Source organism: Tripterygium wilfordii, chromosome 10 (genome assembly GCF_013401445.1).
Source record: "Tripterygium wilfordii isolate XIE 37 chromosome 10, ASM1340144v1, whole genome shotgun sequence".
NCBI lineage: Eukaryota > Viridiplantae > Streptophyta > Magnoliopsida > Celastrales > Celastraceae > Tripterygium > Tripterygium wilfordii.
The window spans coordinates 2,040,707-2,057,615 of NC_052241.1; the positions used below are offsets into that span (position 1 = coordinate 2,040,707).

The window sequence follows — 16,909 nt, forward strand, 5'->3', positions numbered from 1 at the left end:
CAGAGTTCTATGCTACCAATCTTTATGTGGTTACTTTTGTTGATTAGATAAAAATGTCCACAAATCGTGTTTGGCTTTAGGTTCAAAGGGTACAATAATACATCTATGGTTAGATTTTCTTATATGGAATTGAAGCATGGGTGGGAGGCTCAAAATGAATGATATTGTGCTAATGAGTTGGGCATGCATCAATTGGATATCGGAGCCAAGGCTCGAGTGATGTATGTGGGATCATGTGCATGAGAATGTTTATTTGAGTAGGAGAGGTAATGATGTAAAAAGACCTGACTAGTCCTTCCTATATCTCGTATCGCCTGGATATGAAGTTATGAAATGTTTTATGTTAGTGTTCATCCTTAACTAGTATAACACGTTTTGAAGCCATGTGGGTGGGAAGCCCAAAGAAAATAATGTTGTGTTAGTTGGTTGGATCTACATCAATTTAGTATCAGAGGTGAGGCTTGGGTGTGATGTATGTGGAATCACACGAGGACGTGTGTATTTGAGGATAGGAGGTAGTGATGCAGAAGGTCCTCCATAAGAAAAATGATTGATCATTTGTCTATCTCACATCGCCTGCGTAAAGTATTTTATATGAGCATCCATATTTAATTAGTATGAAGCCTGTCGATAGAAGGCCCAAAACAAACAATATCGTGCTAATGGGTTGGACCTACATCAGTATAGATGGATGCAATATTTAATGGACTATTACGTAAAGACGATTTTGATAACTTAATACACTCTTAAATGTATATTATGTTGCTTAGTGAAAATTTCACTAAATAACAATAATAATAATCACAATTTGTTAGTGAGAGTCGTTGTTAATTGTTATTACCTTTCAGGGTGTATGGGATAAACCCATTAAATTCGTGCATTATTCTATAAATAAATACCACTTAAAATAGCAACAAATCCCAATTAAAAGTTATTTATCCTCCATAAAAAAATTTAAAAACGTAACATATGAATTTCTATTTATATATTAAAATTTAAACATAATTGTCCGTACCTCTAAATGGGAACCAAATGGCAATTTGACCTTAAAAAAAGCAATTTGACTAACAATAAAGAGAAAATATAGAAAAATGTTAGATAAAGACCATAAGTTAAAAAAGTATAGGTTAAAAAGGGAATACGTGTTCATAGTTTTGGGTGGGGTGGGGTGGGGTGTGTTCTCCATTTCTCCTTTCCCACCCAACTAAAAAAGTAGGCCACTCAAAATAAGTCAATAAAATTGCTAGTCACGGTCCGTTGTAGAAAAATTACAACAGGCTTTGCTAACAAATTTTTTTTCTAAAATAAAAATTAATTTGAACATAAAATAATATAAAATATTTTTAATTTATATTTAATGATTCAGAATTTTTATATTAATTTAAATTTTTATTTGAAATAAAAAAAATATCATTAGATTCGTAAACCAGATCAAAACAGAGGATAATTGTGTGAATGAAATATTTAATTTGAGTGTGGAAAGAAAAACGGACGGCAAGTGAAGTACGAAGTCATTATAATTAATTAGCTTTTAATTAATCTTCATGTCTTTCGCACTATTTTATTATTACAGGGAAAAGCCAAGCGAGCAAAGTCAAGCAAGAGCACTCAGAAGTCAGAAAGTCTTTGCCCTCTTGTTCTACACCCCTCCAGTCGTCCTCTGCAGAGCTTGATTGAAAGAAGAAAATGGCCTTAACGTCTTTGACCCGCTGAACTGAGACCCTACCAACTCTTCATTTCACACGGGCATACAGCGTACTTTTAATTTTTTCATCTCGTTTATTTGATACCCTTTTCACGGCTTTGAATATTGAAATCATAGCGGAGACTTACTTTTTTCACACTCGAGGGGTCGTCTTTTCTGTGGAAAGAGAGATGGGTGGTCATTACTTCAAAAGCTCGGAGCTGGGTAGCTCGATCTTCTTGAGGTACAGCTTGCGAAATCTCTGGTAAGAGTTTTTTTTTTTTTTAAATTTTAGTTCTTAGTCTGAGTTTTTGGGATTTTAGGGTTGTGTTGATCAAGATACGAGTCAACTCAACTGGGTCAACGTCGGATTTTTCTATGTCAATTGTCTGTTAGTTCTTGTTGTGCCGATTGAATTTATAAGGTTGTGGTTTCAATTGTTGCCTTTTGCATATCTATCTTGTTTATTTATTTGTTTAATTTTGTTTTTTCTTTTCTTTTCAAGTGCATTTCTGCAAAGGGTGCTAAGTTTGGCTTATTTCCTGTATTAGGTTTTGATGTTTGCGAAAAGCTAGTCTATTGTGAGTTTGCGACTTGAAGCTCTCGTATGCTGCATTAAGTTACAGCTTCTGGAATTTCTCGTGTAAATTTACGTTGGTTATTCCACGAACACGATGTTGAATAACAGGATTGTTGGGATTTTTGCCGGTGTCTCTGTTTGGTTGTTGCTTAGTTTTAGTTTCAGCGATGGTGTTGAGAGTGATATTAACTGCTTGAAGAGTATAAAACATACACTTGAAGACCCTCTTAAAATCTTGGATACTTCGTGGGACTTTAACAACAACACGGAAGGATTCATTTGTAGATTTACCGGGGTTGAGTGTTGGCATCCAGATGAAAGTAAGGTCCTGAATATCCGGCTTTCTGATATGGGACTCAAGGGCCCCTTTCCTCTTGGAATTCAGAACTGCACGAGCTTAACGGGTTTGGATCTTTCAAGCAATGAGATTAATGGAAGTATTCCGTCTAATATCTCCAAAATAATTAATTTTGTGACTACTCTGGATCTTTCATCCAATAATTTCTCAGGAGAGATCCCTTCTGATCTTGCAAATTGTTCATATTTGAATGTCCTTAAACTTGATCGTAATAAGTTCAGTGGTCAGATTCCACTGGAACTAGGCCTGCTTGGTCGTTTGAAGGAATTTAGTGTTGCAAACAATTTGTTGTCTGGGCAAGTTCCGAACTTTATCAATGCTAGCATTACTGCAGACAGTTATGCAAACAACCCAGGACTGTGTGGGAAATTATTGGATCCATGCCCGTCAGTTTCAAAGAGCAGTAACACAGGAATTATCTCTGGGGCAGCTATTGGTGGGGTGACTGTTGCAGCTATAGGTATAGGTATTGGCATGCTGTTCTATTTCCGTAAGGTGTCAATGATGAAGAAGAAGGATGATGATCCTGAAGGAAATAAATGGGCAAGAATTTTGAAGGGAACAAAAGGCATCAAGGCAAGCTAATTTACTGCATCTATTTTAGAATCCAGTAAAATATTTTATTACCTGTTTTAAGGGTTGCAAATTTGCTTGATTTTCAGATATTCTTTTCCCAAAGTACAAGTCTGTCAATTAAATACATTTCTTAATAGTAATAAGGTGTTGTGGTTCTCAGGTTTCCATGTTTGAGAAGTCAATTTCTAAAATGCGATTAAGTGATCTCATGAAGGCTACCAACAACTTCAGCAAAGACAATATCATTGGTTCAGGAAGAACAGGGACCATGTACAAAGCAGTGCTTGAAGATGGCTCTTCTCTTATGGTTAAGAGGTTGCAGGATTCTCAACACTCTGAAAAAGAATTTGTGTCTGAGATGGCTACTATAGGTAGTGTGAAGAACCGCAACTTGGTTTCCCTTTTAGGTTTTTGCCTGGCTGGTAGGGAGAGGCTTTTGGTTTATGAGCACATGCCAAATGGTACCCTGCATGATTGTATACATCTTGTGGATGATGGCAGTGAAACTACAACAGGCAGGGCCAAAATGGAATGGTCCGTGAGGCTCAAAATTGCAATTGGGGCAGCAAGGGGGTTCGCATGGCTTCACCACAGCTGCAATCCCCGTATAATCCACCGCAACATAAGCTCTAAGTGCATTTTACTAGATGCAAATTTTGAGCCCAGAATATCTGATTTTGGTCTTGCAAGGCTAATGAACCCAATTGATACACATCTGAGTACATTTGTGAATGGAGAATTTGGGGATTTGGGTTATGTTGCTCCGGAGTATGCACGAACTCTGGTGGCCACACCTAAAGGTGATGTTTTCAGTTTCGGGACTGTGCTTCTTGAGTTGGTGACGAGTGAGCAACCTACCCATGTGTCTAAAGCTCTTGAAGAGTTTAAGGGAAGTTTAGTTGAATGGATAACACATCTGTCACATAACTCTCAACTCCATGATGCCATTGACAAATTTTTGGTTGGAAAGGGTGTTGATAGTGAGGTTTTCCAATTTCTCAAAGTTGCTTGTAGTTGTGTGTTGCCAGCTCCCAAGGAGAGGCCTACAATGTATGAAATCTACCAGCTCTTAAGAGCTATTGGGGAACGATACCATTTTACCACTGATGATGAGATATTGATGATGCCTTCAGACTCTGCTGATGCCTATGCAACCGATCATATAGAACTTATCGTTGCCCGGGATGTTAAAGAGCAGTACTGAAAAGGTATGAAGGAAGCTTACCATTACATGTTATGTGGTGTTTGTAAATTATGAGAATACATATTCATTTTGATGTTTTAGTTAAAAGACCATTTTGACCTTTAAGTACCGAGGTCGCTCTTATAGCCCTAATGCAAGTCTTCCAGTATATGTTAGGATCGTCTCAAAGACAATATTTTTCGTCATTACTTGTTGTTTGTGATTTAAGTTTTCTACATTATGGTAATATATAGGATCCTTAATTAATGTTTGTGATTTGTGCGATGATTCCACAAGTATTAGTGAAATCCCCGTGCTTTAATACCCGATATTCTTGTTACTGGTGGTTTGTTTATTCTTGTACAATTCTTCAAACAAAGAGATGCACTTCTAGAATTCATAAAAATTTGTCAACTTGGGAATGTACATACATGCTACTTAATTAAACAGAGGCTTAGGTGTGCTTACACACTTTGACAAGGATAGAGTGACCTTTTTTTCAACAAAATGGATGGTTTTACATTTTAAGTTATGAGGGAAAAACTTTGTTAGAGAAAATAGGAAGACCAAAAAAGATATGGATGGAAGTGATTAGAAATGATAAGAGACTCTGCAGGATTAGGTTAGAGTTCTAAAAATTATGGTAGCTCTACCTTTTGAGGATGAATCCCTCAATGGGATCATAGTCAAAGTCTTAATAGGTATTCTACCATGGATCATACGATCATTTTGTTTCTCTCATCTCAAATCATTGTGAGAATTATTTTCTTTTGATAGATAATCAGATAAGTTACTGTATGTATTTAGTCTATATAAGATGTTCCTGAACTCTACTGTTCTTTCTTATGACATTTTGGATCCAAAACTATTACTTTGTCAGAAAAAAAAATACCTGCCTTTTATCTACTTCAAAAGTATGGTATGCATATATATACAAGGTTGGTTGATCCATGAACCGACAACAGAAGACGACTTAAATTCTTAGCGCAACAATGGCTATATGCTATACTCTCTGTTAGATGTGTTTTTTTTCAGACTTGTATGCTACCCGGAAAACGGTTTGGATGCAATTGAGTAATGTACTAATGTCTGCTGCCCGGAAAACGGTTTGGACACAGAATTGACAATCAATTTTGCTTTCTCCCTTTCTATCTACGGGTTGTTTAGTCTTATGAAGTGTGTGTTCAGGTCCGACAGGATGCCATTGCGATTGCAGATTACTGCTTCCATGTAATGTCCAGAGTTAAGTTTGCTTCACAGTGTGCAAATCTGTGCAAAGTTTAGGATTTTGCTTGAAAGTCCAACAGCACAGGTATTGGTATGCACTTTGGCTGAGAGTCCATTAGGTCGTGCAAGAGATTTGGATGGCAGATTGCTTCAACTTATGTTAAACAGAAGTTCATGGGCATGCCCAAGGAAGTGGCAGGGATACATTTCACCCAAATAAAGTTAAATCACTAAACAGAGTTTTATTAAAGAAAGAAAGAAACCGAGCTTACGGGACATTTAGTTGGTATTTAAAAAGTGAAATGAGGGTGGGATGAGGGTAAGAGTATCATTCATTCTCTAGTTCGGGTAGATTTTGGGAGAGTGAAATCTTAAACTTATTCAATCATTTATTCTCACCGTGAAGTTTTAATATGTAAAATACTATTATACCCTTATTACATAGCATTAAAATTTTTACACTTATATTCGTTCTTTATTTCCTACAAATATTTTCACGCTCGCCTCATATCCATTGTCACACGGCCCTCAACTCATACTCATTTCATGCTTACCTTATTTTACACTCATTCAGTTATGAACGAAATGCCTCGTTATTTGATGCGTTTGCTCTGCATTTTCGACTTTAATTACAAGATGCCGGCATACGCCGAGCTAGTCCAAAGACGGAGATTTCAAAGTCTTGTTTGATCATTGATGTGCCGTTCAACAAGAACCATGAATTTGATGCCCTAATGTCCATTAAATAATCCTTTTTCAGGCAATAATTTACTGATTAAAAAACAAAACCAGTCTAGGTCTCTGTCTGATTCTTACATGTGTCGGCAGATTTTGACATGGGAAAGAGAAGAACCAGAGAAAAAGTGACTCCAAAAATCAACAAAAAAACTCCAAAGAAACAAACACTTGAGTTTTATTTCTGATCATTAACAAGAATTGGAAGATTGATATTTGATACAACCCTAAGAGCTGACTAGATAAGCCACAAATTCATCTATGTTTTTCTCAGAGCTTCCACCAGCATCAATGGCTTCTTTGGCCAAATTCTTCCACTTCTTCGCATTTTTCTTCATCTCTTTTCCTGTCTCTCCCTCATGCACTTCCTTTATACACTTCTCCACCTCTTCTCTTTTCACAATCCCATTCCCATCTGCTTCAGTTCTAATCCCAGTTCCCCAAATATCCTCCACATACTTGGCATTTGTAATCTGGTCAGTCCATTGTGGCACTGCCACCACTGCAACACCCAAGCACAAAGCTTCAAGAACAGAGTTGAATCCACAGTGTGTCACAAAGCAACCTATTGACTCATGGACTAAAACTTCCAACTGGGGGCACCATGGCACCACCAAACCCTTATCTGAGGTTTCTTCTATGAAGTTTTTAGGCAACTTGGCTTGCTCTAGTGCCCTAACAACCCATAAGAAGTAACAGTTGCTTCTCTTCAATCCCCAAGCTATTTCTCCCATCTGTTCTTCTCCTAGCTCTGCCATGCTGCCAAAGGAAACATAGACAACTGAACCAGTTGGCTTGTTGTGTAACCAACTCATGCAAGCAGTTTTGTTTGGGTTCAAGAGATTGATGCCATAGTCTTTGTCATCTTCAAGCCTTTTGTCCAAGTACATAGATGGAAGTGTTGGTCCTACTGTCCCTAACCTCCATAGTTTAGCCATCCAATCTACCTCCTAGTCATGAAAAATGAAAAACCCACATAGTCAAAAGCCTTAATAACATGAAATCATAAACAAGATTGAAGAAAAAGTACTGAAAACCAAACAGTTTGTAAACTACCTGTTTTTCCAATTCATAGAAAGTATTGAGAAGAACCCAATCTGCTTCATCAATGTTGGAGAATTGATTGAGGACTATATCAGTCCAAGATGGATATGATCCATAAGAACTAACAAAAGATGGTGTCTCTGAAGCTTTAAGCAGAGGCAAACCAGGGACAGAAACAGTTGGCTCCGATAGGGGTACAGGAAGTTTTCCACTTTTGACATAGAAATATATGCTGTTAACAGCACAAGATTGGGTGAAAAACAGAGCTCCAGGTACCCCAAACTGCTTTGCAGCATCAAGTGCCCATGGCAAGAATCCATCATAAATAAGTGCATTGATGGATACCCCCGAATCCTTCAATTTCTTGATTAATTCTGTCAGAGTTTGTGAGCCTACAGCCTTGAAGCTTCTTAGAAAATCCTCATCGTGGCTCCGCCCATCGTCGAAGCCATCAGATATTGTCTCAACATCAATCAGGCTATTTGGATCTGCTGGCATGAACTTGGAGATGGATATTGTAGTTATCAGAGTGGCTTTGACTCCTTTGGAGACCAAACGTTTTGAGAATTGTAACATGGGGTTGATATGGCCTTGTGCAGGATAAGGGAGGACCAGAACATGAGGTTTGCAGGCTCTCTCATGCTTCTCCATTTCTTTTTCTTGTACAGTCTCTCTTCCTATCTGTTTCACTTGAACAGGGGAATTTATATTACAAAGGTAAGAAAGAAACAAACATTAAAGAACTTTTTGCCAGCATTATTTTTGATTTGATGATGTAACATAGAGATGCGTCATCTGGATCAGGATCAAATCCAGTGGTCCAAATGGAGGAATCTCTTGGATTTTTTTAAGAGACCAATAATAAAGGAGTTTATCAACAGTGGAATTTTTTTTTTTTTAAAAAAAGGAAGATAAAGTTCCAAGCCATTACAATGCAGAAAACATAGAGAAAATAAATCATCATGCCGACAATCATAGGATTCAAGAAGCATAGCGGGCAAGGGAGGCTGAAGAGGCAAACTGGGATGAATCATCACGATGACGACCTGGATTTCTGCTTTGGCTTCCTCCAAATTTTGCAGTAAAATTATGGATCATACCCGAAAGTGCAGACCAGAATAAAGTAGACGAGAAGGGTGGCAGCGATTCAAGTGCTTCTCTTATTGATGGTCGAGAAGCGTAGTCTGGATTTGCACATCTGAGACCCACATCCAACAACCGTCTCATTTGGTCCTCATCAAAATTTCTTCTTAGACGATCATCAGCTGCTTCCAGAAGCCGCCCGTTTTGTTTCAATTCTGAAACCCATTCTCTTATGGGAACCTTAGTGCACAAACAAATGCATGCAAAGAATTAGCACGAAAAATGAGATAAATTTAGTAAATAAAGAAAGCGAGCATATTAAACACTAGCTTTTATATGTACCTGTCTTCCGTCAGTAAGCGGTATGATCGGCCTTTTTCTGCAAGCAATCTCCAAGACCACAACTCCGAAGCTGAAGACATCCGAGCCCTTGGTGGCTGTGCCCGTTTGGAAATATTCAGGAGCCATATATCCTAAGGTGCCAGCAAGTGCCGTATTTCTTGAGCCACTTTCATCTCCATCAAATCTGGCCAAACCAAAGTCTCCCAACTTTGCTTCTAGATCTGCTGTCAACATTATGTTGCTTAGCTTAACATCTCTATGCAACACGCATTGTTCATATTCTTCATGTAAGTAATGTATAGAAGAGGCTATTTCTCTACAGATCTTGTATCTGTTTTCGCATGATAAGATGCTTGGCCTATTGAAAAGATGTGATTCAAGAGTACCATTAGGTATGAACTCATAAGCAAGCAAGTATTCATCATTTTCGTGACACCAGCCAATAAGTTTCACCAAATGTCTATGCCTCAACTGGCTAATTACCTTGGCTTCAGATTCATAATCTATAATTTCCTGCCCTGAATTTCTTTTAAACTTTTTAACCGCAATATCCTCACCATTCAAAGAGCCTCTATATACAACACCAGATACTCCCTCCCCAAGCTTCCTTTCTGCTGCAAAGTTATTGGTGGCATGAGCCAATTCTGAATATGCAATCCTCTGAGCACCGGCAAGCTTTTGAAATTCAGCATCCCTCGAAGAATCAGCAGCTGATCTCTCTTCCCTCTTCAAGTTATTAATCCGTTGGAAGAACCAATTCTTGATATGAAATCTTCTTCCATTTCTATTCTTGCAGATGCAAAGAAACAAAATTAAAACAACCACCAATAGAGCAGCACCACCAATGTAATACCATTTTTTGCAGTTAGCTCTTTCACCGGGACTGATGCTAGGCATGGCAGTTGCTGGAGGTGAAGGAGTGTTGATTTGCAAATTTGAGCTGAAGTGCCAAGAGTGAAGAAGGTGAAGTTCAGAGAACCTCCCTGTTGCAGCAGCGAAGCCAACATTAACCCACTCTGGCAGGTGATCTCTAAGATCAATTTTATAAGAAAGCTCCTGCTGTAAGAACACACCATCTTTATTTCCAGTGAAGACAACACTTAGATTTTTAATAGTAGAATTGTAAGTTATCCAAGCATGCATTAATTTCCCATCCATAGGACTACTATACCATGTCTCGCTGTCCATGGACCTTATAGAGTTGATATTTATACCCACATGATCATTATCTTGATCCCATATATTATGAAAGGTGTCAAATTCCACCGCAACAAATGGATTAGCAGATGAGTTGAATTTCTCGTTCCCGCTCACAAGACCAATGCCAGAACCATCTGCATCCACAGGCATACGGTAATTAAGGGAAGCGATAAAGAAAGCCATTCCATCAGCGTTTGACTCATTGTTCAAGGAATCGATGGTGAAGGAGAAGTTGGTTGTGAAGTCTGCGAGACTTCCGGTGTCCTTGTCCCAGAGATGCATGGGTTCTACAACTCTAGCATGTCCTGTAGTCAAAACTTGGTTTGGTGTGAGTTGGATGGCTGATTCTACAACAGTAGCACCACCTTCGCACCTTATTTCAGGATTACTAGACTCAAGACTTGGATAGTCGAAAGACAGAGCAATGGAATGAGGGACCAGTATTAATAGAAAGAAGTATATGATAACAGACATGACGGAGGAGTAACAAAACCGGTAACTGTTTTAATTGATTCGGGGATCAAATGGAAATACTGGACAAGTACTTGGGATGGCTATGAAGTGGCTAAAATGAACATAGGGAGAGGCAGAGAATATGTGAAAAACAAAAGTATTTAATGGAGATGGAGACCCAGCTACCAGAACCTTAAGAAATAAGAACATCCCCGATCAAATGTTTTTACCAATCTGCCTTCTCTAACGTTACTAGCAAGAAAGTCATATTTTTTAGCCTTCTAGCTGTATCAAGCTATAAAAAAACAAACAATGAAAAGCCAACTTGGTGCTATTCCTGCTGAAACTAACTCAATAAAGAGCAAGATAAACCATCAAACATCTGGCGTGCAGATCCATACAAACGTGAACTTCGGCACAAGACGGACTAGGCGAGATTGGTAAAGCTGAATTCAAAAAAAAGCCAGGCTGCAGCCTGCAAGCAACACTGGTGGATAGACAAAAGCTTTAACCTATTTTCCAAAGTATTGAGAGAACAAATTTACTTAGAATTCATTTGTCCAACTGATCAAAATTTTGGAGTTTATGCTTACAATTTTGTTGCAGAACTCATATCCCCGAAGGTGAGGACAGCAATTACATGACAAGGCCCCAACTGCTGACAAAACACCGCATGGGTTAAACCAACAAGCTGGCGACTAGAGTGCGTTTGACGGAGAGTATGGCAAACCGCGCGTATAGGTTAGAGTATATACTAATTTTTGTTAGAGTATATGCTCTTAAGGTGTTTGACACCTCTATTTGGTACAACGAAAAAATTGATTTTCAATACTAGCAGAAATACTATGAAAAATATATATTGAGCTTAAAGCTGTGAAGTATTTGGTGAACTAAAAACTGACGCTAGCAGAAAAACTGTTGAAATAAAGGATTATAATATTAGTTTGTTATTTTTATATTAAAAGTAATCTAATAAATAATTAAATATAATTCTTATTAAAATTAATTTTCTTACATATATTTAATTTTTAATTCATATTTAATTAATCAAATAAATTTTGTTACGTTTATTGTATTTTTTTAATTTATCATTATGTATTCAAATTAAACACCTATAAAATTAAAAGTCTTAAAAGTATAAATATTTTATTTGTATTTTTAAATTTTAATTATTTTATTTCAATATTAAATTTATTGTTATAATAATTATAAATGCATAAATATAATTCATTTATATTTTTTATTAAAATATAATTATATTTAAATCATTAAACACAATTAGGTGGGTTCCATTAGTAAAATAATAATATTTTTAATTTTTTATATAAAAAGTGTGGGACTCACACATTAAATCTTTTTAAAAAAGCTGTAGTTTTTTGGAGTGGGTCCCACTCCTCTACTAGGGCAAATCACCTGTTTGGCATGGCGGAACCCAAAGCGGCTCCGTGGGCTGCTCCGCTTGTGGAGCCACCCCTGCCAAATAGGCAATGAATCTAAACATAGAGTACATGTTGTCAATTTATCAAAAAAGATATATGAAGTTTTTTTTTTTACCATCCAATTCAATACATGTAAGGTTGTCAAACTAGAGATGACGTGTCATGTCATGGAGAAAATACAAAATACTACTTGGAATGAAAGGCTAGACTACAAATTAAGACGAAGAGGAATATTAAATTTAGTTATTATTTATAATATTTGGCAAAGTAGACGACATCACGTATTATCTTTTAACGATAGCCGTAATGCCAATGTGAGCGATTTTTCAAGAGAAACTGGGATTAGAATCGATTTTTCAACAAAAGCTAGGATTAGAAACATAAGTACATTATTAATAGACCACAACCAATAAACCCATGACTCCATAATGAAATCATTAAGATTAAAATCGGTAAGATTGTAAAATCGATGAGATCAAAGAAGATTGGAAGATCTTATGAATTTTGAGATTTTAAATCAATCCGCATCGTTTTGGTTATATAATATTGTAAGATCGTATTCAAAATTGGGATTTTGACAACTATTAATATATGTAAGAACCATTATGTAGGAGGCTAATAATCAGTTATATTAAATTTTAAATTTTTTTTATCACATACACGGCAGATTTTTTTTTTTTTTTTAATCAGTGCAAGTGGTTACACTGATGGCTAACTCTACATCAAATAGAGGTACAATGCCAGCGGATCCTTTTCCTTTCTTTCCCTCCTGCACTTCCTTTATACACTTCTCCACCCTTTCTCCTCACAATCCCATTCCCATCAGCTTCAGTTATAATCCCAATTCTCCAAATATCCTCCACATACTTGGCATTTGTAATCTGGTCAGTCCATTGTGGCACTGCCACCACTGCAACACCCAAGCACAAAGTTTCAAGAACAGAATTGAATCCAGTGTCACAAAGCAACCTACTGACTCATCGGCTAAAACTTCCAACTGGGGGCACCATGGCATCGCCAAACCCTTCTCTGATGTTTCTTCTATAAAGTTTTTAGGCAATTTGGCTTGCTCTAATGCCCTAACAACCCATAAGAAGTGACAATTGCTTCTCTTCAGTCCCCAAGCTATTTCTCCCATCTGTTCTAATCCCAGTTCTGCCATGCTGCCAAAGGACAGATAGACCACTGAACCAGTAGGCTTGTTGTGTAACCAACTCATGCAAGCAGTTTTGTTTGGGTTCAAGAGATTGATGCCATAGTCTTTGTCATCTTCAAGCCTTTTGTCCAAGTACATAGATGGAAGTGTTGGTCCAACTGTCCCTAACCTCCATAGTTTAGCCATCCAATCGACCTCCTAATCATAAAAAATTTGAACCCACAAAGTCAAAAGCTTTAATAACATAAAATCATGAACAAGATTGAAGAAAAAAGTACTGAAAATAGTTTGTAAACTACCTGTTTTTCCAGTTCACAGAAAGTATTGAGAACTAGAAGTACCCAATCTGCTTCATCAATGTTGGAGAATTGATTGAGGACCATATCAGTCCAAGCTGGATATGAACCATAAGAACGATGGTGTCTCTGAAGCTTTAAGCAGAGGCGACCCAGGAAGAGAAACAGTTGGTTCCAACAGAGGTACAGGAAGTTTTCCTCTTTTGGCATAGTAATATAAGCTGTTAACAGCACAAGATTGGGTGAAAAACACAGCTCCAAGTACCCCAAACTGCTTTGCAGCATCAAGTGCCCATGGCAAGAATCCATCATAAATAATTGCATCGATGGACACCCCTGAATCCTTCAATTTCTTGAATAATTCTGTCAGAGTTTGTGAGCCTACAGCCTTGAAGGTTCTCAGATAAACCTCGTCATTCTCCGCCAGTGCGAAACCACCGTCGTCCTCTGCCTGCTGGCACGGACTTGAAGATGAATATTGTAGTTATCAGCGTGGCTTTGACTCCCTTGGAGACCAAGCGTTTTGAAAACTGTAACATGGGGTTAATATGGCCTTGTGCAGGATAAGGGAGGACCATAACATGAGGTTTGTAGGCTCTCTCATGCTTCTCCATTTCTGTTTCTTGTACAGTTTCTGCAACTCTCTCTTCCTATCTGTTTCACTTGAACAGGGGAAATTTAAAGTGCTAATCTGTACAAAGGTAAGGAAGAAACTAACATTAAAGAACATTCTCTATCCGGCAAATGTTATATAATCTTTGTAAAACTAAGTAAAATATAAATATTAGTGCCAGCTAACAAGAACATTTTGCTAGCAATCCTTTTGATTTGAAGATGTAACCTAGGAATGCGTCATCTGGATCAAGATCAAATACAGTGGTCCAAATGGATCAATCTCTTGTATTTTTTTTCATGGGATCAAGGACAAAAGACTTGGGAGTTTATCAATAATAGAATTTTTTTTTTCAATTTTTTTTAGATAAATGTCCAAGCCACTAAAATGCAGACGACACGCTGAACTATACAGAACATAAAATCTTAATAGGATTCAAGAACCATAGCGGGCAAGGGAGGCTGAAGAAGCAAACTGGGATGAATCATCATGACGACCTGGATTTCTGCTTGGGCTTCCTCCAAATGTTGCAGTAATATAATGGATCATGTCTGAAAGTACAGACCAGAACAAAGTAGATGGCAAGGGTGGCAGCAAATCAAGTGCTTGTCTTATTGATGGTCGAGAAGCGGAGTCTGGATTTGCACATCTGAGACCCACATCCAACAACCGTTTCATTTGGTCCTCATCAAAATTTCTTCTTAGACGATCATCAGCTGCTTCAAGAAGCCGCCCATTTTGTTCAAATTCTGAAACCCATTCTCTTATGGGAACCTTAGTGCACAAACAAATGCATGAAAAGAATTAATACGAAAAATGAGATAAATGTTGGTAAATGAAGAAAGGGAGCATACTAAACACTAGCTTTTATATGTACCTCTCTTCCGTCAGCATGTGATATCATCGGCCTTCGTCTGCAAGCAATCTCCAAGACAACAACTCCAAAGCTGAAGACATCTGACTCCTTGGTGGCTCTGCCTGTTTGAAAATATTCAGGAGCCATATATCCTAAGGTCCCGGCAACTGCCGTATTTCTTGAGCCGCTTTCATGTTCAACAAATCTGGCTAAGCAAAAGTCTTCCAACTTTGCTTCTAGATTTGATTTCAACATGATGTTGCTTAGTTTAACATCTCTATGCAACACGCATTGTTCATATTCTTCATGCAAGTAATGTATAGAAGAGGCTATTTCTCTACAAATCTTGTATCTGTTTTCACATGATAAGATGCTTGGCCGATTGAAAAGATGTGATTCAAGAGTACCATTAGGTATGTACTCATAAGCAAGCAAGTATTCTGCACTTTCGTGGCACCAGCCAATAAGTTTCACCAAATGTCTATGCCTCAACTGGCTAATTACCTTGGCTTCAGATTCATAATCTATAATTTCCTGCCCTGAATTTCCTTTAAACTTTTTAACCGCAATATCCTCACCATTCCAAGAGCCTCTATATACAACACCGGATACTCCCTCCCCAACCTTCCTTTCTGCTGCAAAGTTATCGGTGGCACGAGCCAATTCTGAATATGTAATCCTCATAGCACCGGCGAGATTTTGAAATTCAACATCCCTCGAAGAATCTGCAGCTGGTCTCTTTTCCCTCGTCAAGTTCTTAATCAGTTCCAAGAACCAATTCTTGATATGAAATCTTCCAATTCTATTCTTGCACAAGTATAGAAACATTAAAATTAAAACCACCCCCAATGAAACAGCACCACCAATGTAATACAATTTTTTGTAGTTAGCTCTTTCACCGGGACTGATGCTAGGCATGGCAGGTGAAGGAGTGTTGATTTGCAAATTTGAGCTGAAGTGCCAAGAGTGAAGAAGGTGAATTTCAGAATACATCCCTGTTGCAGAAGCGAAGCCAACATTAACCCACTCTGGCAGGTGATCTCTAAGATCAATTTCATAATAAAGCTCCTGCTTTAAGAACACAGCATCTTTAATTCCAGTGAAGACAACACTTAGAATTTTTGCAGTAGAATTGTAATCTATCCAAGTATTCATTAATTTCTCATCCATAGGACTACTATACCATGTCATGCTTTGTATGGACCTTACAGAGTTGATATTTATACCCACATGATCATTCTCTTGATCCCATATATTATGATAGGTGTCGAATTCCACCGAAACAAATGGATTAGCAGATGAGTTGAACTTGTCGTCCCCGCTCGCAAGACCAATGCCAGCACCATCTGCATCCACTGGCATATGGTAAGTAAGGGGAGCCATAAAGAAAGCTATTCCATCAGCATGTGACGCATTGTTCAAGGAATCGATGGCGAAGGAAAAGTTGGTTTTGAAGTCTGCGAGACTTCCGGTGGCCTTGTCCCAAAGATGCATGGGTTCCACACACCGAGCATGTCCAGTAGTCCAAATTTGATTTGGTGTGAGTTGGATGGCTGATTCTACAAAAGTAGCACCACCTTCGCACCTTATTTCACGATTACTAGGGTCAAAACTTGCATAATCAAATGACAGAGGAGTTGAATGAGAGACCAAGAATAATAGAAAGAAGTATATGATTACAGACATGACAGGAGTAACAAAACCAGTAACTGTTTTAATCGATTTGGGGATCAAATGGAAATATTGGACAAGTACTTGGGATGGCGATGAAGTGGCTTAAATGACTTAAATGAACACAGGGAAGACAAGAGAGTAAGTGAAAATCAAAAGCATTTAATGGAGATGGAGCTACAAGACAGGGCGACCATCTGGGCAAGGGAAAGCGCAGCGCGCCTGGTGCAAATGTATCTATCCATAAATGTTCCTTCTGCCTTCTCTACGGTATTTGCAAGAAAATGATACTCTAGCCTTCTAGCTGTATCTGGATGTGGAGTATTTGATTAAGACATTTCATTTGATAAATAGCAGGCAACAAGAATTAAAACTTGGCCTTTTTTGTTTGTATTTCTCCTTTTTAGCAGGGT

The 16,909-nt window shown here is 37.9% G+C and overlaps 4 protein-coding genes and 1 pseudogene across 6 annotated transcripts; 1 reads left to right on the forward strand and 4 right to left on the reverse strand.

Annotated features, from left to right (window-relative positions):
• The first annotated feature begins 1,623 nt into the window (after positions 1–1,623).
• Positions 1,624–4,705, forward strand: LOC120007509 (probably inactive leucine-rich repeat receptor-like protein kinase At5g48380). Of its 2 annotated transcripts, none has more exons than XM_038857776.1 (3): positions 1,624–1,949; positions 2,236–3,198; positions 3,359–4,705. In XM_038857776.1, the coding sequence occupies exons 2-3, from the start codon at positions 2,359–2,361 to the stop codon at positions 4,400–4,402; spliced, it is 1,884 nt and encodes a 627-aa protein (XP_038713704.1). In that variant the 5' UTR covers positions 1,624–1,949; positions 2,236–2,358; the 3' UTR covers positions 4,403–4,705. The 2 variants fall into 2 exon arrangements, with proteins under 2 accessions (XP_038713704.1, XP_038713703.1); XM_038857775.1 differs by lacking the exon at positions 1,624–1,949 and adding an exon at positions 1,981–2,108 and having other exon boundaries at positions 3,359–4,402.
• Positions 4,706–6,497: 1,792 nt separating this feature from the next.
• On the reverse strand, positions 6,498–8,172 carry LOC120007016 (UDP-glycosyltransferase 74G1-like). 2 transcript variants are annotated; one of them, XM_038857163.1, is made up of 2 exons: positions 7,400–8,172; positions 6,498–7,290 (listed from the first exon to the last, which is right to left on the reverse strand). In XM_038857163.1, the coding sequence occupies exons 1-2, from the start codon at positions 8,036–8,038 to the stop codon at positions 6,571–6,573; spliced, it is 1,359 nt and encodes a 452-aa protein (XP_038713091.1). In that variant the 5' UTR covers positions 8,039–8,172; the 3' UTR covers positions 6,498–6,570. The 2 variants fall into 2 exon arrangements, with proteins under 2 accessions (XP_038713091.1, XP_038713090.1); XM_038857162.1 differs by having other exon boundaries at positions 6,498–7,293.
• A 61-nt stretch (positions 8,173–8,233) lies between these two features.
• Positions 8,234–10,888, reverse strand: LOC120007015 (L-type lectin-domain containing receptor kinase IX.1-like). Its single transcript, XM_038857161.1, has 2 exons — positions 8,813–10,888; positions 8,234–8,710 (listed from the first exon to the last, which is right to left on the reverse strand). The coding sequence occupies exons 1-2, from the start codon at positions 10,484–10,486 to the stop codon at positions 8,369–8,371; spliced, it is 2,016 nt and encodes a 671-aa protein (XP_038713089.1). The 5' UTR covers positions 10,487–10,888; the 3' UTR covers positions 8,234–8,368.
• A 1,632-nt stretch (positions 10,889–12,520) lies between these two features.
• LOC120007018 lies at positions 12,521–14,001 on the reverse strand (annotated as a pseudogene).
• A 377-nt stretch (positions 14,002–14,378) lies between these two features.
• On the reverse strand, positions 14,379–16,511 carry LOC120008046 (L-type lectin-domain containing receptor kinase IX.1-like). Its single transcript, XM_038858550.1, has 2 exons — positions 14,847–16,511; positions 14,379–14,743 (listed from the first exon to the last, which is right to left on the reverse strand). The coding sequence occupies exons 1-2, from the start codon at positions 16,509–16,511 to the stop codon at positions 14,405–14,407; spliced, it is 2,004 nt and encodes a 667-aa protein (XP_038714478.1). The 3' UTR covers positions 14,379–14,404.
• Positions 16,512–16,909: the final 398 nt, after the last annotated feature.

Bases quoted from the DNA above. Each gene is read 5' to 3' on its own strand.
- LOC120007015 (XM_038857161.1), bottom strand. From the start codon at position 10,486: ATGTCTGTTATCATATACTTCTTTCTATTAATACTGGTCCCTCATTCC. The intron at 8,711-8,812 runs GTACATATAAAA...TTGTGCACTAAG, and splicing joins CGCTTACTGACGGAAGACAG to GTTCCCATAAGAGAATGGGT.
- LOC120007016 (XM_038857162.1), bottom strand. From the start codon at position 8,038: ATGGAGAAGCATGAGAGAGCCTGCAAACCTCATGTTCTGGTCCTCCCT. The intron at 7,294-7,399 runs GTAGTTTACAAA...TTTCATGACTAG, and splicing joins TCTATGAATTGGAAAAACAG to GAGGTAGATTGGATGGCTAA.
- LOC120008046 (XM_038858550.1), bottom strand. From the start codon at position 16,511: ATGTCTGTAATCATATACTTCTTTCTATTATTCTTGGTCTCTCATTCA. The intron at 14,744-14,846 runs GTACATATAAAA...TTGTGCACTAAG, and splicing joins CACATGCTGACGGAAGAGAG to GTTCCCATAAGAGAATGGGT.
- LOC120007509 (XM_038857776.1), top strand. From the start codon at position 2,359: ATGTTGAATAACAGGATTGTTGGGATTTTTGCCGGTGTCTCTGTTTGG. The intron at 3,199-3,358 runs GCAAGCTAATTT...TGTGGTTCTCAG, and splicing joins AGGGAACAAAAGGCATCAAG to GTTTCCATGTTTGAGAAGTC.